Genomic DNA, 27,219 nt, shown 5'->3' with positions numbered 1-27,219 from the left:
GCAATAGAAAAACCAAAGAAATTATCTTAATCTTAGTTCTTCCTTTCAACTCTATAAAATAATGTGAACTTTGTTTTTTTAAATGAAACGAATACATCCAAAACTCAATACATTCAAATGAGCTGCGTCTCCTTTAAGATAGTCACCTTGGAAGGCCACAGTTCATTCTAACTATGCTACCACTGCTCAAAATACCTTTAAAACTCTTTTGCGATCGCCTTCAAAGACAGTTGCATACTTCCTACTATTACCTCATAGATTGATTTAATTTTTGGAAACAGTCAAAAGACATTTGGTGCCCAAAAATGGTAACTATAAAACAATCAAGTTGGGTAATACTTTTTTTTTTTTTAACAATATGCAATCATAAAGTTAATAGTGTGTGTGACTTAAATTAGCTCTGAATGCAATTGTAAAAGAGCAAAACCCAAAAGGTTTTGAGCAACGGTAGATTGCTGGAATTAGGAAACAATTTTCCAGCATGATCACGATGCAGGGTAACATTCATTTAGCTGTCTATATTCTGGCGTATTTGTTTAAAGTGAACATTCTGAGAGTCAGAATCTTTTAAAATGCAGTATCATTCTTAAAAAAAAAAAAGGATTTTATTCCTTTAAAGTATCACTTTCAAAGTTAAGTACTATGCAAATGTTTTGTTAGAAACTAATTCTCCTTAAAAACTTGAAAGCAAATAACCGACTTATTTGCTCCCAGGCTTTTTAACATTAACTGAAGAAAAATAATTTGACATTTCTAAGGTACTAAAAAACAAAACAAAAACCCCACATGTAATAAAAACGCATCAAGAACCAAACTACAATTTCTGAGCTGCACTGTTTATTTTGCTGCTTGAAACCTAAGTGACAGTATGCCACTATAATTATGGGGTTTCATCTAAACCTTTACTACACTGCAGGTACAGAAATATACGGACACATTTTTGGAGAACTGACATTTTGCAAAATGCAGCAAACATTTTAATTTATACATGAGAAAAGGAAGTGTTCAAAAGGGTATGCATTTCAAGTTATTGCAGGTTATTTGTGAGAGAATTTCTGCAGGTAAAACATGTTTAAATTTAACCAACAGTAGCGTGTCAGTGTATTTAAAATCATGACAAAAATCTTCTCTCTGGTCATGTTGCCCATGACAAATTACTATGATGTTGTATGTTTTAGGGCAAGATGTCAATACAGCATAAATCCCACGGCATTTTGGTTTTCTTCTGGAGATTAAAGCTGTTTTTCTTGGGATAAATGCAGCAGCAAAACACAAACCAGTTGATCAAAAAAAGCACTTCTGCCGTAACTCCAATAATTTTCGGGACACATCAACCGACAGTAGTTTTGCCATTCCCAGTTCTTTTAAGGGTTACATCTCTGCACTTAAGTATGTCTGTAAAAGCTTGTTCTCTGTTAAGCCAGTTTACTGACTACAGCCTGGTTGAGAGAATTTAGTTGGTTGGTCCATTTATCTAGGGCAGTATATCGGGCACCACCCCTCTTCTGATGATCCAATTCAAGGAGTTGGTTGACTTGATCAATTCGGCCATGAATAGTGCTGGAAATAAATAAATAAAAGAAGACATGTCTACAAACAATTTTCACTAAACATATCTTCTGGACTTCATAAATAGTCACAATATCAATAAATGTAAAAGAAAAAAGCTGCTGCCTACACTGAATGGTTGAGTTCAGCATTAATTTAACATTCACTACCTTATTCAAACTTAGACAGAAATCAGATTTCAGCTACCTTTCACCAATTTCATTGAAAGAACCAACAGGCATATACTTACCCAATTAATCAACAGCAAATGTAATTTGTGAAGCTTTAAATAACATACTGCATTTAAGAAAGATACAATTTCCAAACTATTACATATCATACCTTAAACTTTAAAAACAAAATAATACTATCCATTAAATAATTCTCTAGCTGTATATGGGTCATATACTGAAAGAGAAACCTTTTGAAAAGTCTTTTATAACTTTTTCAAAGATCATGTGCTTAATATGATCATTCATTTATAAAAAGCCATCACACACATATATCTTTTAATAGAAAACCATAGCCAGAGAGTTTTATGAAAAATCAAGAATTCAACTGTTACCTTTGCCATCATTATTCAAACTTTATGTCCTAAACATTTTGTGGTACAAAAATAGTCAAGTACTTACTTATCCAATATGCACTGCACCAGCAAGCTCTCCACATCAGCTACATCTATGTTTAACTCCTAAGACAAGAGACTCATTATAATTCTACCAATTAATGTTTTGAAGACTTTATGATTTTATATAATTATTCTTAAATATTTTAAATTCATTTCTACCACTTAAAAAAGAAAATTTAAAACAAATTTCATTATCTGTTCAAAATACTTCCGAGAACACAGGTCTGATAAAATCCAACTTGTTAACTTTAAAAGTATACCCCTGCTATAATTTTATTGTGGTTGGGGTTAGCCATACATCCATTATATATTTTAGCCACTTTCTCTCCTACAATTTTCTCTGAGGCTGAAGGAATCTTTAAAATGAAATATAGTGATTCCTTATTTCTCTTTTCTTTTAACTCAATTTATGCCAGGAAAACAGAAAAATTCACACTAAAAGGAAAAACCTTAAGTTATGCTGCATTTTAAAAATGTAGTATTACAAAATGTTAACAAGAATCACTCTTTTAAATAGAAGATAGGTAGACTGCATTTATAACTACAAATTATATAAATATTAAAATCAATGAATAAAAGTACCTTAGAAATAAAAGGAATATGTATTCTTGTGTAAGGCTTAATTAATTTTATAAGCACTTGTGTTCTGATGTTTCGCAAAAGCTCTGAAAGAAAAAAGTTAAAATAACACATTTGTATTTACTAGTTTGTATATCTTTATGAATCACTATGTACTTCTAAATTATATTAATTACATCATTTATCTTCTCAAAATACATCTTTCTTCCTAGCAAGAACATAAGGTATTTGTGTCTAAAAACATCTGGGTTCAACAGACGCATAGTATGATTAAACGCTGTCTTTCACATAATTTTTTTTTGTTCCCACCCCCCTGATTTTGCTCACGTTGTGATACTACTTAAAATATCCTCTTGCCTTCTCAATAATACTTCACTGCTCATCATTTCCTCTACAGTTTCCTATTTCAGGAAGCTCTAATTTGTACCCGCCAAGTTCCTTATTTTATGCTCTCTCAAAACCTAGAGTAGTACATTTTATACAACGATTTTACAATTGTCCCTAGTTCTTCATGTAAGTGTCCTTTAAAAAAAATAGTTCATGCACAAGACTTCTACATTTTTCTATGCCCACAAAATATAGTATCGTTCTAAGTTCAAATAAGAACTTTAAAAATGTCTGTTGAAGGAAAGAGAAAGGAAGGTGAGGAACAAAAGGACATTACTTCTAATCTTTGGATTTTCTTAATGCATCTGGAATTTAAGTATTTGAATAAGTTGTTCCAAATGGTTATTAAAAACTCTCAAATAGCTCCATAACAGGTAGGAACACTGGAGGTATAAGTGGTTCCAGAACAAAGAGATGACTTTTATCTTTGTTAATCAGAACTTATTAAAAATCTCATACATTTGTTGGTACAGTGTTAGCCTACCTTTTCAAAGTAAGTGCATCTCAGCATTATCAATAGCAGGCTGTTTTCAAAACTTTTGTCGTCAAAAATAAATCCTAAAAATTAACTTTGAACTTCAACATCAGTAATAAACATGCAACAATATCTAAATTAGAATAAGAAGGTAAAAGGGACAGCCACCTTAAATGAAATGGACATCATATAAGAACTTGATTACATTAATAAATGAAATTGGCTAGTGATTTCTTTAAAACAGCTTTATAATTTTAAGGAATATTCCATTCCATGACAGCATTTAGAAACATTTCTATATTTTGCAATAAACAGAAGAAAAACAGCTCAATTCCATGTAGCTCCATTAAGAAGTACTGTTTGACATTGACAAAGAAAGTAACAATTTCAGCAGAAAGAACATACCTTCAATGTGTTCTCTTATGAAAGGATCATCCATGATGTTGCTGTGATTTGTTTTTAGAATCTTTTCAAATTCAGTGATGTCATTATTCTGATAGGCACTAACAGAAAAAGAAAAGCATAAATTTTGTCAAACATGAAGAAGTCATATATTAAATCAGATAAACCAAAGAGCCTATTTCTCAATTTTTATATGCAAAAATCTAAATTGTATTATAGTTTGTCATGGAAATTGGAATTAAACACACACGTATCCTTCTGAAAATAAAATGAATTTCCTTTTTAATGCTTTTGGTTTTATAAAGGAAAGATAAATTATATCTTCTGGGGCTATAATATTATATTTATACATAGCTAATTAAAATCTTCTCTAAATATTGGTATTAAGAATTGACAACACTTTAATAACTGTTTAATGCTTGATGCTTTTAAGTTAAATTGTGCGTTTAATCCCTAAGAAACCAGGTTTCATGCATACTACTGTATGGAGGAGTTTGGATATAAGACAGTATATCCTCTCTGAAGGTTATTCAGAAATGCAGCTTCCTAATTTTTATCTTCTAGAAAGGTACCAGCAACTGCCAAAACTTCTTAAAGGGAACATTTGATTCTCAATTCTCTCTAGCCTTAAAATTCCACTGAGCTATACAGCAGAAACATTGGTGGCAGATAATTAGTGCCAAATGGGATACACACACAAAGTAGAGAGTGATGGACACTGCTGCAGAAGGCCAAAGGCTGATTTACATTCATGATTCTCTGAGATGTCTACTATCTACTCTCGGAGGCACTATGGGGATTGCTAAAGGTGCTGAGAAGGAAGAAGCCAACCTTCTGGATATGGCACCACTGTCTGCTTTATATGTAAGACATATCATCAGCCATTCTGCACGCCCTCTGCTGTGCTTCCATCTGTTGGGTCGCAATGTAACTTCATGTTAGGGACAGGTGATTCAAGTGCTTCAACAGGAATTATTTTCCTCTAGTCTGCTGGCAACTGACTAGGAAGATAAAATTAGGAAGCATTACTTTTCTTACCTACCCCAAATATATTATTGTAATATATAATACTATAGGAGGATATATTCAAATAGTGAAAACACTTGCACACATATTATTTTAACCAAAAGACATTCTTCTACTATTTAAGTGGCTTAAAAAAAAAATCTTACACAAAATGTGGGACACCACAGGCCACTTCTTTCAAAATTTATCATTAAAATAAGTTTCAGAGTTCCAATACAGAGGCTTCACTAGAGTAAATTGTAAGACATAATAAATATACAAATATAGCCATTACTTTTTAAGGTCTGATAAATCAGTACTTTAATCCATTTAATGCATTTAACCAATTTAATTTGAACAAAATATTAATGTCTAGGGCAAAACTTTCCCTCAATATTTCTTTAAGAGTTTTAAAAGTTAAACTGTTGCTTAGCAATTTAACTTAATAAACATTTTTTTAAAGTATTATGAAGCTAACCTCTAAACGAATAATCTCTTAATGTGGCCAAATGTAGGCAGAATAAACTATTTGAAATAAAGATGGAGAAGCCTCCTTTCATAATTAAAATCAACTTAATTCAACAAATATATATTAAGATAAACTAAAGAAGTAAACAATAAAAAAGAAACTGATTTTTTAATGTTTCAGTTTAAGTTTTTTATCCCCTAACCATTCGTAGTCCCCTTAAAATAAAATCTTCCTTATTTTTTACAGCTAAAATTAAGGTTTCAAACAAACAAAAAGCCTAGTAACTTGTAAAAGTCATAGCCAAATAAAAACAAAGTAAATGAGGACATTTTACATAGAAGCTTAAACAGTATTATGAAATAAGCTATTCTCTCCAGGTATATAAAATTTATATGTAGGTGACTCATAATTTATAGCCTAACAGTACTTTTTTAAATTAAAAAAAGACTATTAAGACAATGTCTGGTCACCTAAATTACCTACATGTATCTGAAAACAAACAAAAAAACCCAACCTTGCCCCATGTCCCTAACTACATTCTTCCTGTCTTGGTTCTCAGATGTACAATCTAAACAATGGACTTGAAACCTAGTAAGTCCCTCAGTTTTCTATAAAGAAAGCCCATTAAAGCCTAGGCTCCATCTATTCCTGGCCCAGAGGAAAATTTTTCTTGTTCATTGATTTCTTTTACAAAAACAGGTCTTTTCTAGGCTCTTTGCTTGGTTTCATTTTCTTTAATTTTGTTTAATACTAATTGATTATGGCAGGTTTTTTAGTCATTAGCTATAATTAGTCATATCTTTCTCCACAAAAGGCAACAATAAATCCTTAGATTTCTTACCAGTATGACACCTCTGCTGCTCCTTACGTCAGAAATTTAGCTGAGGCAAATTTATTTAAGGTGATTTTTAATCTTATCAATTAAGAAAATATACCAGTAAAGAAACTGTCTTACTGAAAATTCTTGACTAATGTAGACCAATTCATAATTTCATTTTGGATTAAGGCAGGTAGAAACTGTAACATTGTGAAATTGTTTTAAAGCCTCTACAGCTTTCTACTGAAAAACAGTGTGTGCACACACTCATACAGATAATGAATACTTATGAAATCTCGTGACTAACAGAAACAGTAAAATAAATGACTTCAAAAATTTCATCAACTTTGGTATACTTCAAGCCAAAATACAAGAGAGCAAACACTGAGTATTAACTGAATTCTGAAAAGTTCTCTCCTCTCTCCTATTTATTCACTACTTTAAGGTAATTTACCTTAACTGAAATATTAAAGCTTACCTTACTAAATTCGTCATTGCTAGAATTTCTGGATCATTTTTGTAAGGTTTGGCCTAAACAGTTAAAAAAAAGAAGAAGAATTAACTGTGTATGTACAAAGAAAGAATACATTTATTTTCACAAGAGATAGCTGATAGAAATGAAGAATTAGAGCACAAACATACCTCCTGTGAGTCAAATGGATTTATTCCCGATTTCATTAGCATATTTGCTAAGACCAAATATTTTAAGCAAGTGGTTCGTCTTGGACTTCCCGATTCATCATAATTCTTGAAGGCTTCAAAAAAATCAGTGTGTGCCTTTTCAAATTCACCTTCTCTCAAGTGCATTTTACCACCACATTCTGTAAAGAATAAAACAGGAGAAAAGAGGACATTTTCAGTTCTGTAATAATAAGATTGAACACTTTATAAAAATTAAATGAAAACTATTTCAGTGCTTCCAGTCTTTTAATTCTATATCTTGAAGACTACTAGCTCCTGTAGCGTGTAAAGGGCACATACTTTAATTCTTAAAAGCAAGCTCTTCATTAAATATCAGCCAAACAAGCATTTGCAAATCTTTATTCTCAGTTGAAGTAGAAAGTAATTTTATCAAAACTACAATGAGCTACCACCTCACACCAATCAGAATGGCCATCATTAAAAAGTCTACAAATAGCAAATGCTGGAAAGGGTGTGGAGGAAAGGGAAGAACCCTCCTACACTGTTGGTGGGAATGTTAAATTGGTGCAGTCACTATGGAAAACAGTATGGAGGTTCCTCAGAAAACTAAAAACAGAATTACCATATATGATCCAGCAATCCCACTCCTGGGCATATATCCAGAGAAACTTATAATTCAAAAAGATACATGTATCCCTATGTTCACAGAGTTCACAGTAGCCAAGACATGGAAACAACTTAAATGTTCATCAACAGATGAATGGATAAAGAAGATGTGGTACATATACACAATGGAATACTACCTGGCCATGAAAAAGAATGAAATAATGCCATTTGCAGCAATATGGATGCAACTAGAGATTATCATACTAAGTGAAGTAAGTCAGAAAGAGAAAGACAAATCCCATATGATATTACTCATATAAAATAAAGCCACAAATGAACGTATCTACAGAACAGAAACAGACTCACAGACAGAGAACAGACTTGTGGTTGCCAAGGGGGTGGGCGGAAGGAGGAATGGACTGGAAGTTTGGGGTTAATAGAAAACTATTACATATAGAATGGATAAATATCAAGGTCCTATTGTACAGCACAGCACACTATATTCAATATCCTGTGATAAAACATAATGGAAAAGAATACAAAAAAGAATGTATATATATGTATAACTGAGTCACTTTGCTGTACAGCAGAAATTAACACATTGTAAATCAACTATACTTCAATAAAAAATAAATAAATCATTAAAAAAGAAAGTAATTATATACATATATCATTACAATTCAACAATAGAACTTCTGATGGTGAATTTTTTATTAATAATATCTTTACTGATGTAAATTTTACAAAGACAAAGATTCATCCTAATTCCCTTCTAAGACTAGATCATTTCTTTGACTTCACTACTTTGCCTTTTATTTTCACTAAAACAAACAACCTTCAGAGTCATTCAATCATATGTAAGGACACCTTGATATCTTCCCATGACACTGCCTACCCTTTCCAAACCAAACTTGCCTCTGATGACTCCCATGATCAGTGGATGAGGGATGGCAGACTTGATGTGAAGTGACTGTTCATAGAGTGCTTTAAGTTTTTTGTTATTTTTCTGTGCTGTGTACATTTGAATTTCCAAAGCATATATTTCTAATAACTGTGTGCCTTTTTTCAGGTCATCTTCTCCATCATCAGTCTAGGAAAGCAAATAATGAACATTTAGTCAAGACAGAATTCAGATTCAACCTAGTGATTTTTACTTGAGTTACCCTGAGAACCTTACACTTATAATACTAATTCTGTGGGAAAATGCATTACAAATTTCAACTGGGACCTAGATTACTAAGAACATGACCTTCAATGGCCAAAAAGGAACCCATTTTTTAGTCATTTTTGTATTTTCTAGTCATTCAATAGGAAAAAAGTGGCCAGAGGTATTTTTTTATGTATAAAAGTTGCAATGTTTTGTTTTATCTAGGAGATTATGAATGGTCTTCTCCAAATCTTCACAACTACTTTAGATCCACTGATTCAATCAAAACACTTCTCAAGTGCCTTCCTAGTACCAGGTACTGGGTCTACCTTGGGGAAATACAAATTTAAATAAGCCAATGTCCCTGATCTCAAAAAGTTCACAATCTAGAAGACCAATCTGTCAACAGATAAATTATAATATAAATGATAATAACTCTAGTTAAGTATGAACTGATCTGCCTTATAAACCAAACCTATTATGAAATCTAAAACATTTTCCTGTTTTTAAAAACTAAAAAAAAGGTAAAATTATTAAATGAAAATATCTGCAGATGATTTAGAACACTTTTCTGATTAACTTTTTACCCATTCACAGACATAACATACATAATTAAAATAAGAGTACATGGCATTGAAAGAGCATAAAAATATTTAAAACAGTATTTCTACATAATATTTAAACTAATATCAAGTAACTTATTGATCAAGACAAAAAAGGGAATACAAAATTACAGCTCACATTTAGAAAGTTATACAGGTGTACTGTCCAGACCACATGGTTATCGAAATTTAAATTAAATTAAAAACTCAGTACCTTCATCTCACTAGTCACGTTTCAAGTGCCTGATGACATGTATCTGATGCTACCATATTGGAGAGCACAGATACAGAATGTTTCTAACATCACATGAAGTTCTATGGGACAGTGGTGTTACAGAGGATTCATACATGAAAACTAGAATATAAAATATCTTTATGATGTATGTCTGTAATATCCTTTCCGATTTTCATAGCGTACATAATTAAAAGGCTTATTCTTAGAATTAATGACTGGTCTGTTCATTTATTGATACCTATGCCTCATTCTACAAAGATAAGGACTGAAATTAGGACTAGGAGGAAGAAATGTAATTCTCAGAAAAAATTAGCTTTCCGGTAACGTATTTTCCAAATTTTATTTTTGCAATGATGCTTGAACAAAAACATCCCTAAACAATGTTTCAAATACAATTTTTTTCTTATGCTTTTTTATTATGAAGAAATATTAAGAAAAAATAAAAGAATGTTACCTGGCAGGACTGATGTAACTGGCGTAAAATTTTTTGAAGCTTTCCATATTCCTCTCGTTCTAAATATAATTTCCCCAACTGTAAAAAAATAAACTTATTAAAATTAAAAGATTTCAACAGAAGGTGCACCTTTAAAGAGTTTATCAAGGATACCCACCCACTCTTCAAAAGAAAAAAATGTAATTATAATTGTTACCTTTGTATTTGTCTTAAACCAGAGTCTGTCATTCTTAGCATCTTTCAAAGCTTCCAGTGTTGTTTCATAGAATTCCTGCAGTAAATCCATCTGACATAAAAAATCAGAATTCTATAATTGTAAACAGCAAATTTGTACCTGTTAATAAAGTTAATTTGAGCAAACTAAAAGTGCATCTTTGAACTTTAATATACATAAGATACACTATCTGTATCTTACTGAATGTCTGTGACAGTCCACAAAATTAACAAAACCTTAGCAAAGTACAGACCAAATTTACAAAAAGTGCCAAGATGTGTTTTTATGCGTTAAAAAAAAATAAAACCCAGGAAATGTCTAATGCTCTAGTAGTATAGGTTTGTCCTTTTCAATCTAATAACTTGTTCTATATTAGCAAAGTAAATGACATGCACATAGAACTAGTTGTGCTGTTTATTATTAATAGTGTATATCTTATGCACTCAACTCTTATTTGGGGCCTACTATATGGCAAACACTAAGTAAGTTGTTAAAGAAACAAAGAATAAGCCTCTTCCCTCAAAAATTCTTCTATAAATGTCACTAATCAATTAACTGGACTACAAGCTTTTAAGTTACTGGTAAACTGTTGGAGCTGAGTGGAGGGAAAAGTCTAGCACAATTTTAGCTGAGTCTAACACCATCAGTTCATAAGTCTGACTTTTTTTTAATGGAAATTGCTGTTTGTTTTGCATTATGATAAGCTCCTCTGTCCCCCTCCCCCCCGCTTCTGGCTCTACCTTTGTTTGAATACCTGATTCTCTAGGTCTCTACTTAACAGGAAAGCTTGATACTTTCAGAAAAGGTTGCCTATTTATTCACGACTGCTGATTGCACAGTAAGTCAAGTATTGCCCAACCAATATCTATACTTACTTTCAAAAAGACAAAAAGCTTACATATAATAGCATGAAGCAACACACAATCTTAAAGTTTTAAATTACTTAATCCCCCCCCCAATATCTGGCATACCATTTATGAATAATGTACAAAAAAAAGTTCTGATAACACATGTTTGTAAAACTCAGAAAATATTTTTCCACTTAAGAAAAGCCCCCTGATATTTAACAACTCTAGAATTAGTGCCATTAAGTGCTAATGTTCTGAACATAAGTTTATCTTCCTCTATTTCCATTACATATATTTTAGATATAAACAGTAAAAATAAACTGCCTCAAGAAATAAAACAACATCTAGCAGAAAAGACAGAATGAAAGATGCTGGTTCTGAGATGAACATTTTTTGAGTACGAAGAGTTATCAAATGTTCTAAGAAATGCTAAGTGATATAGAAAATACTTCTTGTTCTCAAATATCATAGCGTAAGAAAGCTGAAACTTAGGACTATGTTGCTTAAAAGAATATAAACAAACAGTCCAATTAAAAATTACCTTAGCAATAAAATAATCATTGCTTTTCTTAATAATCAAAGACTAGAATAATGAAAGCACTATCATTCCCCATACCCACTGTAGTTTCATCATCCATCATCCACCTATTCTTTGTAATAGCAGCACTTATTGAATTGAACACCTAATGAGTAATGCCAATTACTAATCGATATGAGTACAGGTTCTCCTCACAAGGATCTTTATCTAATCAAATGTACACAAACCACTCACTGTTAAGTATTAACAGCTCAGGGTGGCTAGCTGAAGTGCTGATGAAGTTTATTAGAAGGAACTGTGATAGTAACTGTATGGGAGTCTAATATAAGCCTGCAAAAGTTGTGTGCAGACCTGAAGATCTGAAGATGATATTTAAAGAGATTAAGCTAGGGTTATAATCTTTTAATATTATACAATTAGTACTGTAATCAAGAATAAAATACACATTATTTTTAAAGCACACTAAAAATAAAAATGAGCATAACTGCTTAAATAAAACCTCTAGGCCTTAAAAACAAAAAAAGAAAGCCCTCAGTATAAATGATAAATATATTGATAAGTACTTAGAGGGAAAAACAGATCTAACCTGCTTAGAAGTGGAGATATAATCAAGAATAGAATTAATGGATTTTTCAGAATAATTTCTTGTGACCGCACTCCGAATATAGGTCAATAGTTGTTTATATCTGTTCATCATTTCTGGAAAGTTTGTCTATGAGGGAAGAAAAATGCATTACTAGGTACATATTTATTTACTAAGATATATACACATGATTAAGATTATAGTACATATTACCAGCTAATTGAAAAATAATAGTTTTTCAATAATAGAGAAACTATATGACAGAAACATTATAAACATTTTAGCTTAAATTTTAAATTACTAGATTACTCAGTAAATGAATCAAATTTTTGAAGTTAGGCTTTGAAAAAGTACCACTTATAGATTTTCCAAATTTCAGATATTGTTCCTCACGGCACAACAAGCACATTTATTTAAATCACAAAAACTACTCAAATATTCATAGACCAAAAGGTAGAAATAAGTCCTACTTTTCAAATGTTCTTTCCTAAAAATTTACCCCTTCATCAGGAAGCTCTCTATCAATAGTTACGTATTTCTTCTCTCCCTATTATTGGCAGGCTCTTATATTAAAATGTGAAGTGAAAGAATCTCTTCAAGCCCAGGTACTCATCCCACTATCAAGAAAAGTCCTCCCAACCCCTAAAAAGGGGAAAAGTCCTCCCACCTAAGGCTCTACTCAATAGCAGATGTAGCTACTGTTGCTATTTCTTGCAGGACTATTTGCATTACTGTGGTTATTCCAGGAAACATGAAAGATCTGAGGAAATAAAGGACTATTAGTGAAATTTCCAGCACTTAAATATTTTGGCAGAGGGTCTATCATCCCTCAGAGCATATCATATAAGTCAACTTATGAGTCTAACCTTATAACCTGCATCCACAGTCCCCACAATCTCCAAGTGCTGTTAATCCCTCTTTTTATTGGGATTAACAATATACTCTACTTTTAATCACAGAGGTGGAGCAATGGCAGATACAATGCTTTTTTTCTTGAATAACAGAACATGTAAATTTATTAGGGTGAAGCATAAATTAATGACACTAATTTTTCTGCTTATGACTATGTTCTGCCCTGGTATATAGCATGAAGGACAAGAAAAGAAAAACATGAGAAGACTCCCTGAAACGTTCTAAGCAAGTGAATTACGAAAAACAAAACTAGTAGGGGTAGGTGAGGAAAAAACAGAACAATGAGAAAAGCTTTAGCAATATACATCAAACTACTTTCGTTTCCAAGTATACCAGCACCACGTGGGGGTAAATAATAGATAACACCCTCTCAATGAGCCACTGAAACCCAAGTTATAGAACGAGTCTCCTAGCAAAATGGAAATCAGAAATATGACTGTCCCAACTTTGAGATTATATCTTGATCCTGAAATAGGATTTTAGCAAAAAGTTAGTTTTGACTTCATTTCCTTATGCCACAGTAACTTGAATGCTAATTTTTCAAAAATTATGTTACTGTAATTAAAGATCGAGGGACGATTAGGTTTACTGGTTTTTACTTGCAGTGGTGAATGCACAGAGCAGCTGACAACAAACCTTTCCAACTTTCTACTGCCCAAGAGGACTACACAGAAACATGAGTCCGACTCTGAATCTAACTCAAAAATGAGGTGGCAGGGATGGATGCTGAAACTACTCTTGTAAACCACAACTTATTCAGAGATGCTACTACAGCAAATAAAAGGTAGAGAAGGAAGGTAGGCAAAATAACACAAAATACAGATAATCCTCTCCTTTCACTTGCTTCCTATCCTGGCTCAAGGTAAAATGGTAAAATCAATTCCCACGGGTGGCATACATTTAAACAGGCTCAAAAACTAAACGACTGCTAGTATGATAAAATAGTAGATTTCTATAGGGTCTCTTGGTATTATTTCAAATCACAGAATCTTAGGAGTTGAACATGGGCCTGTAACGTCACTGTAATTGTTCAATCAAAATCTCCATCCCCTGAGACACCTGATGCTTCCATAGCCCTCTAAATTATAAAATATACTGAATGTATTCTGAAGATATATAAAGCCACCTGGATTTCCCAATGGATTATTTGTGGGGTGAGAGACAAAGAGAGGAGCCATGAAGGTTTTGGCCCTAATCAGTGGAAGAAGAACGTTTTATAATAAAAAGTAGAACATCAGAACTCCGAAATAAACACTAATAGTTTGTTGAAAAGTCACTCTCTATTAAGAGTCTCATGCTCTACTGACTGACTTAGGCTGGCAGGGAAAAGTCATTCTATTAATAATGCAGCTAAATACTGCCCATGTATCGAAAAGATAAGCTTTCTTAAACAGAAAACTTTGTAGCCTATGCAGAATTTTTAAAATTCAGTACTACTGTAGTCACAAATGAAAAGTAGGCTAAATATGGAAACGTATCAACGGAATTATTTTAGAGAAGTAGATATAATGACATTTTGTTGCCATGAGGTTTTTTTTTTTTTTTTTTTTTTTTTTTCTGGTACCCGGGCCTCTCACTGTTGTGGCCTCTCCCATTGCGGAGCACAGGCTCCGGACGCGCAGGCTCAGCGGCCATGGCTCACAGGCCCAGCCGCTCCGCGGCATGTGGGATTCTCCTGGACCAGGGCACGAACCCGTGTCCCCTGCATCGGCAGGCAGACTCTCAACCACTGCACCACCAGGGAAGCCCGCCATGAGGTTTTTAAGTACAGAATTTCATTAACAGTTTAATTCCTCTCAAAACAAATCTTACCAACTTGAAGTTAATCTTAATCATTTGTTTCAGTGCTTTAAATCCCCATTCTCCTTTTTCACCTTCAAGTTCCAAAACCTAAAAAAAGAAGAAACTTCCAGTATAATTTAATGCCGTTATTTTCTAATGACAATATCTAAGTTGTAAACTAATTTTACATTATATGCATGAAAAACACTGCCCCAAGAACTCTACTTCTCAATGTCATATTTAATAGGCTTAAGAAACTAGCCTTAAAATGCTTACTTAAGGATAAGTGAGCTTATTTTGAAGTTTCTTCATCAAAAGATTAAATAAGAACTATTTCTTGATTATACAATCTCAGAAGTACTTTTTATTCCTCTGAAAAATCCGCTGGTAAGAATAACCCAAAAGTTTATCAATAGTAAAGAAATCACACTATTTAATAATGAAACCACACCTGTGTGATTTGTCACCCAAAGACAAAGGAACACGATTGCAGGGATAATAACTATTGACCAGCATGTTGATTCTCTTTCTGCCAGAACCATACTAGCTTTTCAGGACAATGGCCCTGCTCTATAGATAACCTGATTGGAAAAAACAAAAGGATAGCCCTTTTGAAATATTTGCTTTTGTTGCATAATGCAAACTTATTTTACAGGATTATCACTAAGTATCCAAACGTATTACTGAGATAAAATCACTTGGAATTTACTTGATTTAAGACATCATTTAGAAAAATATAAGACACAGAATCAGCCAGAAAAAATATGAACCTTTTGGAAACTGCTTAATGCTGCTTTTGGGTCATCTTCTTTTAATGCTTTGGAATTATAGTACTGATTTTCCAAATCCACATTCGGCTCAGAGTTACTATCTTCAGAGTATTCCTGTGTTAGAAAGAGATATTAAAATGAAGGAGAAAAAGAAAAGAAACTCACACATTGCTAAAATGTGAATACTGTTAAGAGAAAATCCACACATTTATAAAAAACAAACAATTTAATTACATAGGTGAAACCCCATTGATATTTAACCATTATTTAAATAACAAGGGGAAAACCCAAAATCACGTGGATAGCAGAATACAGTAGTCCCTCCTTATCCATGGTTTCACTTTCTATGGTTTCAGTTGCTCCGTCAGTTGAGGTATGGAAACTGGAAAATTCCAGAAATAAACAATTCGTAAGTTTTAAATTGTGAGTCATTCTGAGTAGCACGAAGACATCTCTTGCCATCTCTCTCTGTTCCACCCTGAATGTGAATCATCCCTTTGTCCAGCATATCCCACCTGTGAGTCACTTAACAGCGGGCTCAGTTATCAGATCCACTATTGTGGTATCACAGTGCTCCTGTTCAAGTTACCCTTACTGTACTTAATAATGGCCCCAAAGCTCAAAAGTAGTGATGGCAGAAATTCACATATGCCAAAGTGAGGCCCTAAAGTGCTTCTTTTAACTGAAAAGGTGAAAGTTCTCAACTTAAGGAAAAGAAAAAAAATGTATGCTAAGGTTGCTAAGATCCATGGTAAGAACGAATCTTCTATCCATGAAATTGTGAAGGAAAAAAGAAATTTGTGCTAGCTTTGCTGTTGCAGAAGTTACAGCCACAGTGTGTGAAAAGTACTTAGTTAAGATGAAAAAGGCATTAAATCTGTGGGTGAAGGACATGAACAGAAAACATGTTCTGACTGATGGTAATGATGTATTATGCCAGAAAACATTGAGCCTATACAAAGACTTCAGCAAAGGATTCCCTGAAACGAGTGACACCAAGCCATTTACTGCAAGTAAGGGATGGTTGCATAGTTTCAGGAACAGGTTTGGACCGAAAAATATAAAAATTACTGGAGAGGCTACATCTGCTAATGAAGAAGTCATTGTCACATTTCTGGCAAAGTTGAAGGAGTTGATTAAGGACAGAGACCACATTCGTACAACTTTTATTACAGTATATTGTTATAATTGTTCTATTATTCTTGTTAACCTATTACTGTGCCTAATTTATAAATTAAACTATATTACAGGTATGTATGTATAGGAAAAAAACATAGCATATATATGGTTTAGTACTGTCCTTGGTTTCAGGCAACCACCGGGGGTCTTGAACTACTGTAGAATCATTTCTTTCCTTCAGATCAAAACTACGATTTCCATAGAATCAACACAAAAGCAAATTGTAAAGAAATATTGGTTATGATCTTCAATTCTGTAGTGGTTAACCTTTTGTTGATAATGGAACTTGAGAAAAATCAATGTAAATACTAATTATTATGTAAATGTTAACTATTAATCTTTAGTTCCATAATCTAGTTTTTGCTACTCCCTAAGTCGAAATTTCATTATTCTAACATGGCCTAACTACCTAGGATGGTAATCTATATATAGCAGAGTACTCTATTACTAAATATAACTATATGTTTATAAGAATATTTGCTTTTTGTGCATTCCACATTACTCAACAGCTGTTTAGTTATATTAACATACTTTAGTCTTATAACAAATCAAAATAAATAAAACAAAATTTATTTATATAGTTTTATGTGACTTTTCATCACATTAATTCAGTTCCTAGTTATGGAACAATAAAGCACAAAGAAAAATTGGAGTAACACTATTTTGTGGAGCAGTATAAACAAGAGTTTAAAATAGTTCCAGGATATGATATTCAATTTAATGATGAGGATTATAAAATATACATAAATTAGTGTAGTAAAAACTATTATTTTAGGAAGAGAGAAGATTATTTCCTTCAGCTATGAGTCATTACAAAGGGCAAGTTTATGCCAAATTCAGAATTGTGCCTGAAAGTAAACAGAAAAAGACAAGAACAGCTATTTCTAAATCCAAGTACAGGTAAACTTTTTTTGCAGATACTTATGAGAAATTTTGTATTGTCTCATAAAGGCACATGAAAGAAAAAATGCACATGAGTGTAGAAAGCTCAAAAATATGTAACACAAGACGAATTTTTCCTATGACCAGTAGATGGAGGGAGGTGTTTGATCTTAGTATAGAATCAGTTTTAGCTGACCACAATGGCTTTGTAATGTGCGCCCTCTGGAGGAAAATTATTTCCTTGTATAAAGATACTGCCTGTGAAGCACTGGCACTCTGCCTCACAAATATAAGTATCAGGAATTGAATTATGCTCAACATATGAAAATCCTCTGGAACACTTCTCTTAGAGTTGGGATCAAATTCTGAGTAGTGCGTAAAGTTCATAATCACTCATTCACTTCCTAACCCTGTAATTTAGGTTTGACTACAATAAAACTGATTAAACTAAAAAAGCAATTAATAAATAATGAACATGCCAGTGTATACATCAAATCATGTCATGAGAGTTAGTGGCTTCTGAGCCAGGTTGTGAAAGATAAATGGGAGTTTGCATGCTGGACAAAACAAGAAAGGGGAAAAGAGAACAGCAGACACGAAACTGTAACGGGAGATAACTAAACAACTAAAAGCAATCATACCGCTGGAACATAAAAAGTCCTTACTGATTCTACCTTGAACGTGAATCCCAAGTCCATCCACTCCCCCCCGCCCCACCACCACCCTAGTCTACCACGCCACTTTCATCTCTCCACAGACTATAACCTTCCCATTCTCCTTTTTAACTTTCAAATTCCAGTCTTCTTAGGGTAAGCAGCCAGAATAATCTTCATAAGATGTAAATTATCTCATTCCTCTTCTCAAAAATGGTTTCCCATTGCTCTTAAAATCAAGTTCAAAAATCACCAAAATGTGACTCGATTATGCACCCAACCGTATCTCCTGCCAAGCTCTCCCTCATCCACTTTGCTGCAGCCACCCTGGCCTTACCTCACAAGTTGCCAAACTTGTTCTCACCTTTACATGACATTCCTTTTTCTTTCTACCTCTCTTCATCCCATTAACCACTGCATGTCATTACAGCTTATGCGTCACCTCCTCAGGGAAGACTTGGAGTAAAGAATCATAGCTATAAAACCTACTCTCACCTTTGGAAATCAGTTCTTCTCAGTTATTCTCTAGTAACTGTTCAATAATATATGGGAATAGCTAGAACCAGAAAATGACTTTTCTGCAACCCAAATCTTCAGAATGCACCCCTGAACTTGGAAGCAAAGTATCTTTGATTTACACCTATCACCAAGTCTAAGAATCTGGACTCAAAGCCCATTTATTTTTGGTTTCTTAGCCCATAATGGATTAGGAAAAAAAAACTGACCAGGATATGAGGTAAGTAGAAGCTGAGAGGCACACATCAGTAGGACGAGGAGTTGCCAGAAGGTTAACTTCAATTACTGAACTGATTATAACATTGTTGAAGGCAGGAACCTTTACATTTCCTACCATGTCTGAATGCCTCTTGTAGTACAAGACTGACTACCTGCAACTTCTGGGAACTGACTGGCTCCAGCTAATGATATTTCTAACTTCTACCTAACTCTCCCAAATCACTACAGTTGAGATAAGACTTAATCCAGCCCTCAGCATTTTGTGAATATGTTATTTTGGTTTTTCATATTGCATGGGTTAAGAAGTGAAATGTAAATTTTTTGCATAATTGCAATTCAATTTTTAAGTGTTACTGCTGAAATGTATAAATACATGAGAATTGGCACAGCTGATACGTTACTGATTGGTTTCTTATAATTAGGCAGTCCTGTGTTATGATCTGCAACACCATGTTGCAGCCTTCATGACATCACTAACCTGTCATTTGCAGCTCAGTGAATCACACCATCAATACAAACTACGCTACAGGAAACTATTCACTTCCTACACTGGCATGATTTTTACACTGAAGATATTTTGAGAAGTCTTTAGAATAATTCTTTTGTGTAGAATATCTATTATATATTATTTATATCTGTTATTTATACTCAACGATAATGATCTTTAGTATAAACCAGCAATTAAATGTTGCTCAACAAATGCAAATTAAGTCTTTCCCCTCAAGCTATTCATGGTCTGAGACAGATATGCAAATGAAACACCAATATAACACAATAAAAGCAGTAACAGAGACACATACTAGGTACAGTGGCAGCTCAGAAGAGGAGTAATCAACTACTCTTGAATGAGTTAGAAGAGGGAAAAGTTACCTGAACCAGGTCTAAAAGTAGGAATAGAAGTTCCCAGGGATGAGAAAAGGCACCGGAAATAAAACAATTAACTATGCAAAAGCATGGAAGCTTGAAATGGCATTGCATATTTGGGAGAACCATCAATAGTCTGATTGGGCTGAAACACAGCATGTGTGTAGAGCTGATAAGAGATAAACTGGATCAGACAGTAGAACTGTACAAGTCTAGCAAGGAGTTAAGATCAAATGGAGACGCACTAAAATGTTTTATAGGGAATTAGACTTGGGTTTTAGGAAGAGCATTCTGGTAGTAATGAAGTAGCCCACTGGATACTATTACAACAGTCTGGCCAAGACATGATGAAGGTCTGATCCAAGTAGTAGAACAGGGAGAAGAGGAAGGGGATAGAATAAATACATGCGATGTTAAGGATGTAAAATAAAAAGGACACATCATATGGGCACAAGAAAGGGGAAAAGTTATCTCTAAAGACTATTGCTGACTTGGTTACACACAATACCATTAGTCAAAATAGGGAATATAGGAAAAGTATTAAATAAATATTGCTAACTGAATTCCCTTATGTCAGATGAAGAGGTGATAACTATAATTTATAAAAGCATAAATGAAATGTTTTTAAAAGAGAAATTGAAATTTTAACCTACGTATTAAATGCTTTTTAAAAAACAAAGAATTTAAGCAATATATGAAAAAGCAAGCACTTGAACAGTGTTAAAGGGATTTTTAAAAATCCACTGAAGTTCATAAGAGTTCCAACCCACTTACATAATAACTCATGTCCTGACATCTTCCCAAAGCAATTACGTACCCATCTACACCAACCAAATCTATTCTTTCTTCCCCCCAAATACGCCATGCACTTCAAAATCTCTGCTTTGGCATACACTGGTCTCTCTGCTAGGAATTCTAATCCACCGCGCCTTCCAACAAACTTCCCACTTTTCTCCTATGATGCTCCCCACCCCTAACACTCCTGAGAAAGGTATTCATCAAGGCTTACCTTGTGATTCTTTCTCCAACTCTTCTTAGCAAAATAAATTTTCTCCTCAGTCATGCTTCTACATGACATGCATGTCTCTAAGATGGAGTCTTGTGTGTTTGCTGTTCCCACCTCCCCTCTCCCCTCACCTGCCCCACCATGAGCTTCTCAAAAGCCAAGAACTTACTTTTACTCATCTTGGTATCCCCAGAGCCTGGTATATTACAAAATACTCAATAAGTGTTTGCTTAATTGAAACGAAAAGTGGGTGAATGTTCCAAAATAAGACAACACACAATAGGCAGGGACAATTTTGACTCTATGTTGGAATGGAGTCACTGCTGAACAGGGTCAGTTTCATAGTTCATGTACCTGTGTCTCTTGCCAATAGAGGTCTTAAGAAATGTGCTCTAGGAAAACAAGACTCACCATTAACAATGCTTCCCAAGCCTTGACCATGTTTAGACGGCTATACTAGATGTTGGGCATCTAGGGCAAAGGGCAAAGTCTCATTATCCTTAAGGATGAGATTTAATCCAAGTCCTAGGTAGCCAACTGTGGTTTAGCCATTCATAAAATTAACCAAACTTTAAAAAATTTCACTCAAGGTAATGGATCCTAATTTGTCTATGGTATAAATCAGAACATTCTTTTATCTGTCCTAAACTTTCAGTCTTCAAATTAAAATTTCCAACAAGACATCATTAAGGTCATTAGACTTGGGCTCTAGTTTTGACTCGGCCACTAATTTGTCACGTAAATTTAGCTAAGTCACTTACACTGGATGTTTCAGTTCCTCTCCTGTCAATTATGGGGGTTGATTTCTAATTCTTGCTGAGATCCATGTGTTCATTTTGGGACATGGTACACAAGTACAGATTTATTCTGTTGGATATTCATACTTTACAGATTTACATTAGGGGTGAAAAAATTTATCTCATTGTTAGCACATAAAAGCTGTCTCTCATTACTTATGGGAGATCATATAATGACATCCTTATCATTAGTTATCCTTGTTTGAACCTCTCTAATTTCATTATATAGGATACACCCATGAGGTAATGCAACAGTCCTTTTTGAAAATACACCCAAACTTATATTTCAAACCAATGTTCTTTAAAGTAGTAACTTTAAGAGGTGGTAAATTACTGGTAAATTATTCCAATTATACTGACATGGATTATTAAGTAACACTTCTGAAATTCTTAAGTTAGATGTTTCTGACCTAAAACAGTATCATCCAGTTTGAGGGCCCAACTTATTTAATCAAACCCGACTCACACAATTTTTGACACCTATAAAATGGAGAAAACTTGGCTATAGCTCAAGTTAAAAAAAAAAAAAAAAAAAGAAGCTGCACAGTTTACAACAGCAAAAGGAAACAGGCCAAATTCTCATCAATAGAGAACTGGTTAAATAAAGTATGGTACATCCATGCAATCAATGCAGCTATAAAAAGAAATAAGGAATCTCTCTGCATAGTTCTATGGAATAATCTCCAAGATAAATTAAAAAACCAAGCGTAGAACAATATATATACTATGCTAAATATGCTACATCTTGGTTTAAAAAAAGGGAATGGGATAAAAATGTGTATTTGGTTACCTATGGGGAGGAATGGGAACTGGGCAAATAGGGAACAAAAATGGAAATTTTATTTTAACGTTTCATGTTTTTGAACCATGTGCATGTATTACCTATTTTAAAAAGCTAGATGCTTCAGGTTCTGAAGAACTCTAAAAATTTTTGAGCAATGACAAAAATCACTGTTTGGTGCGCCCCCCACCCCCACCCCGCCAAGATCAAAGTAAGATTTCTGTTCCTTTGTACCCTGTAAACCATCCCCTCTCCCCCCAGCAATAAAATGCAGGTTCACTGTGAAAGGTTTGCAAGAAATAAACACATTTTAATTTTCCTGACACTTTTCATATTTTCCAGACATTTTTTCTATATTTTTCCCACCCAGCAAAATGAATTTTAGCCCCACCCAATAAAATCATAATATGGATTACATATTTATAGTGGACATGTATTCACTATGTGCACAGCAATGGTGACTGACTCTTCCTCTCCTAGGTGAGGGTTTTCAATTATAGTGCTCCTCCCCCAGGGCAGGGCAAGGAACCTATCCTCCCTCTCTACAGTGACTGAGTGGTTCGAAGAAGGTGATGCAGGCCTAAGGTGAATCAATAAAAGTTCTTCATAGGGTTTCACTGTTAGAGCTAGCAAGGAAGACTCTTTTGCCTTTGGGGTTATAATACTAGGAAGATAACACACTATATCACAAGATCTTGTGATATAATGTGAAGGCAATTAAGCCAATACAGTGAGGAAAGCAGCCCAGGAAGAGATAGAAACAGAAAAAGACCCAGCATCATTATCTGAGCCATGCATCCAGCCATATTTACACCTCCTGGTGACGTGAGCCAATACACACTCTTTTTAGTTTAAGCTAGTGTGACATGTATTCCTGTCCTCCCTTACGCCCAACAGTACTGACTAATTTATCAAGTTTTTCATCATTGGATATTCTTTAGAAGCATGGTTTGAAATGCTGACATACTTTCCATCACGTAGATATATCATAATTTATCTATTATTACCTTATTAATATTAATAGTATTCCCGTACTATTGATAAGGTGTGTGTGGGGGTGTTTCCAATTATTTACAATTAAACATGTCTTTTTTTTTTTTTTTGGCCACTCTGAGCGGCTTGTGGGATCTTAATTCTGCGACCAGGGATCAAACCTGGGCCCACAGCAAAGGAAGCTCCAAGTTCTAACCACTGGACTGTCAGGGAATTCCCTGTCACGTTTCTTTTAAGCCTCAACTGTATAATCAAACTTCATCTTTGTGAAGACTACATGCAGAACTCCAAATGTGTGTACAGCATAAAAAACAATGGCCCAGACCACAAAAAGTATATTGTTTGAAAATCTGTTCTTAAAGATCCCCAACATTTTGTTTGTCAAGCTTGTAAGTGACTGAGACAACAGTCTCAGAATAAAATAACCTATAACCTCCAAGTTCCTTATATGTACAATGAGTGACAAGTGAATGTCTTAATATTAAACACACAAATCCCTGAAGCTATTTTTTGCCCCGTCCTATATTAATCTACTTCTTTTTCAAAGTGTGTATGCTATTCATGTCCATTCAAAAATCTTTTTAAAAAATGGAAGTGTTATATTTTAATTTGCTAAGCCATGTTCTAAGGTTCTTTATAACATACATGACATTTGTCTGATCTTGTTAAAGTTGTGACAAATAAGAGATTCTGTAAGATATCCTATGGCTAAGACTCTTCTCTCTCCCCCCAAAAAGTAGAAAAAAAGAAGTAAACTTCTAGGGCATTAAAACAGCTATTTATTAAGACAAGAATAACAATAGTAGTAAACATTCATTCACGAATCACAACTATAAACTTGACTAGGTGACTATAAAGAGGCTCACATTTCAGTAATATACCTAACCAGGTAGAATTAGTCTACCTTTTCAACATGTTTTTTTCTAATAATAACATTTAAGTTCAAATATACAATACCTATAACAGGAACTACTAAAGAATAATTTTTGGTATTACATCAGTCTGTCTTAAATCCTTTCTAAAAGATTATTAGAATTACCAATCAACTTCATGCTAGAACGGCTGAACTGTGGAATTACAATACAGTTAACTTATCTATCAAGGACCTTATTAACTTAATGAATGGCACTATAGTTATTACTTATTATTATTGTTACTATTAACACTATCATATATAAATGTGTAAAATTACCATTGGATTAAAAGACATTTACCAGTACCGTCTTCTACTTCTCCATTCACTCCTATGCTTAGAAAATGCCTGCTTCCACCTCAAATAAAAGTCAAAAAGATCTTAGAAATAAGAGGTCAAGCCTATTGAATTAATTTCATGTTTGTTTCTTTTTTTTTTAACCAACTTAATTCTCGTTTAGCTCTTGGGCACAAATCATTATTTACGTTTTTCGATAAAACAGTATAGTTTTAGAAACAAATTTTTACTTTTTCCAGTGGTATCCTAACTACCTATTTCTACTAGATTGGGCAAGAACAAGAAGTGATTTGGGGTATTAAAATTTATCAACAGACAACTTATAAAATATATACTGAATATATCTGTAGTTAGGATACTCATGGCTCTTGTTAACATTTTGACTAAAATGAGGTGATGGCAAACTTTCCAACAAACAATACATTTTTTTTAAGAAAAAAGAAGTTTCCCTAAAACAGCAAGTCAATTCTGACTCTTTAAATTCTAAGAAACAAACAAACAGAAAAGACCCAGGCAAATAACTATTAAAAAACAAAAACAACAACAACTTTTCTTTTGGCAACATGTAAGCATGAAATGGCAACCAGCCCTCTTAATCTTTTTTTTTAAACACAGTGGCTTAAGGAAATTAACTAAGGAAGTAAAAAATAAATTAATATAATATCTGTGTAAGAGAGATATGGGGGGAGGACTACTTAACAGAATGCTGGAGTGGGGAATTATAATTGTGTGTGGTAGTGTAAAATCTTACTTTTTTTGGTTAAGAAATTTTAAAGAAAGGTTAAAACTACATGTTCAATTTTATATTGTACATGTACTGTAGGCCCTCAAAGGCTGGAGAAACATAGCCAGGTTAAATCATGTTTATTTAATTAAAATCCTTGCAAAAAGGAACTGAGTACTTCATGGGACTGTAAGATTCTCATTCTCATTCTTACGTTAGAGACTCACTCATAGTGCTAATAAGTCATGTATTCAAAAAACTATTGCTTAGAAAAGAGATAGGTACAAACATGTAAAAACACTAGTTAAAACAGTTAAAACACTTCCGTAGTTAAAAAATACCTGTAATATAAGTAAACATGTAATAAATAAAAATGCACAAAATATTACAAGTAGCATATTCTTAATGGACTTAGGGCACTGCCTAAAACTGGCTTGATCTGAAGAAACTAAAATGTAAGGCAGAAATCTTAACTATTAGCAAAACTCTGCGTTTAACTTTAAGAATTATCAACACCTCTACTATAAATTTCAGGTAATAACAAGCATTTCCCTCTCCCTTTTGCAAATATGCCTTCCTTTAAAAGGGAAAGATTAATTGGAAAAGACTATACAAAGATTTACACTAATTCAAAACGATATATTAATATCTTGAGAACTCTCTGGCACTTAAAATATGAGCCAGACTTCCCTAAGCAACTATTTCATAACTTTACAATAATGCAGCATCACCATAATATACAAGAACCGTGCACAAAAACACCCCCAAATAAAAAGCAAAGCCAAGTTGACGCTAATTCTTGGTCCAGATAATCTTTCTTAGTTCCCACACAGGTAATGTTTTTGAATATCAACTTGAAATGTTAGTGAATTTTTAAAAACCTGTAAATCTGTTCATAAATTAAACCTTTAATCTTTAAAAATCACCATTCAGCTACAGAAATTCGTTTAGTTCTACACTGTTGATATTTTTAACTTTGAATATTGGGAAATTTCTAAGTCAAGATAAAAGCCAATGTGTCAATCCCCTTATACCACCCCACCCGCCAAACCCCAAACAAACAAAAAGCAAAACCTCCTTACGAGCTTTTCTCTTTAAACAAGTAGTTAAACTACTTTTTTAAAGCTAGCCTTGCTCTCAGTTCTCCACTGCACCTTTACCTTAAACCAAAACGGACCCTGGACAAGACTAATTAAGCTCTGTTTCCAGGAGACTCACAAGTGGCTTTTCGCTGTCAGGCCTGGGAGCAGTAAGGCCTCCTAGTTTTCGGACCCCTCTCCCAGCATTTCGCACTCGCTCCATTCAAGTGTGAATACGAGGGGCCGAGAATGCCGGGCCCGAAAGGGCATCGCCGGGGCCTAGACCACTGCACGGTCCCCAAGGCGGCTTGCGCGGTAGGGAAGAGGGAGGAGGCATAGAGAACCGGGCGCTGGAGGCCAGGGGTAAACGAAGGAGGCGCTCGGACTTGGAGCGCAATGCTCGGGACCCCCTTCGCTGCCTCCTTTACCTTCCCTTCCCCCATGCTGGAGAGGCAGGGCCCGGGCCCGGTGCGGGAAGGGGGAGGAGGTAAACTCGTCCTGTCACTGCACCGGGAGAGGCTGGAAGGAGCACATGTTCAACGGGGAAATGCCGCGGCCGCCCCGGCCCCTAAAGCCAGAAGCCACCTCCAGCCCCAGAGTTCTGTTCCCTGCGCCTCACCAGGTCGTAGTCCTCCTCATCATCGCACATGAAATCATCCTCCATGTCAGACAT

General features: G+C 34.1%; 1 protein-coding gene across 2 annotated transcripts; it reads right to left on the bottom strand.

Annotated features, from left to right (window-relative positions):
• Positions 1-853: 853 nt before the first annotated feature.
• On the bottom strand, positions 854-27,219 carry COPS2 (COP9 signalosome subunit 2; the record flags this gene model as incomplete). 2 transcript variants are annotated; one of them, XM_079701177.1, is made up of 13 exons in its annotated part: positions 854-1,560; positions 2,181-2,239; positions 2,759-2,841; positions 4,023-4,120; positions 6,789-6,841; positions 6,953-7,131; positions 8,474-8,648; positions 9,997-10,074; positions 10,193-10,303; positions 12,183-12,308; positions 14,904-14,981; positions 15,644-15,757; positions 27,166-27,219. In XM_079701177.1, the coding sequence occupies 13 exons, from the start codon at positions 27,217-27,219 to the stop codon at positions 1,416-1,418; spliced, it is 1,353 nt and encodes a 450-aa protein (XP_079557303.1). In that variant the 3' UTR covers positions 854-1,415. The 2 variants fall into 2 exon arrangements, with proteins under 2 accessions (XP_079557303.1, XP_079557304.1); XM_079701178.1 differs by having other exon boundaries at positions 10,193-10,282.

The sequence above is a fragment of the Hyperoodon ampullatus genome (assembly GCF_949752795.1).
Source record: "Hyperoodon ampullatus genome assembly, chromosome: 3".
Classification (NCBI taxonomy): domain Eukaryota; kingdom Metazoa; phylum Chordata; class Mammalia; order Artiodactyla; family Ziphiidae; genus Hyperoodon; species Hyperoodon ampullatus.
Note: the sequence above shows the minus strand (reverse complement) of the source record. Positions and strands in the feature narration are given on the sequence as shown.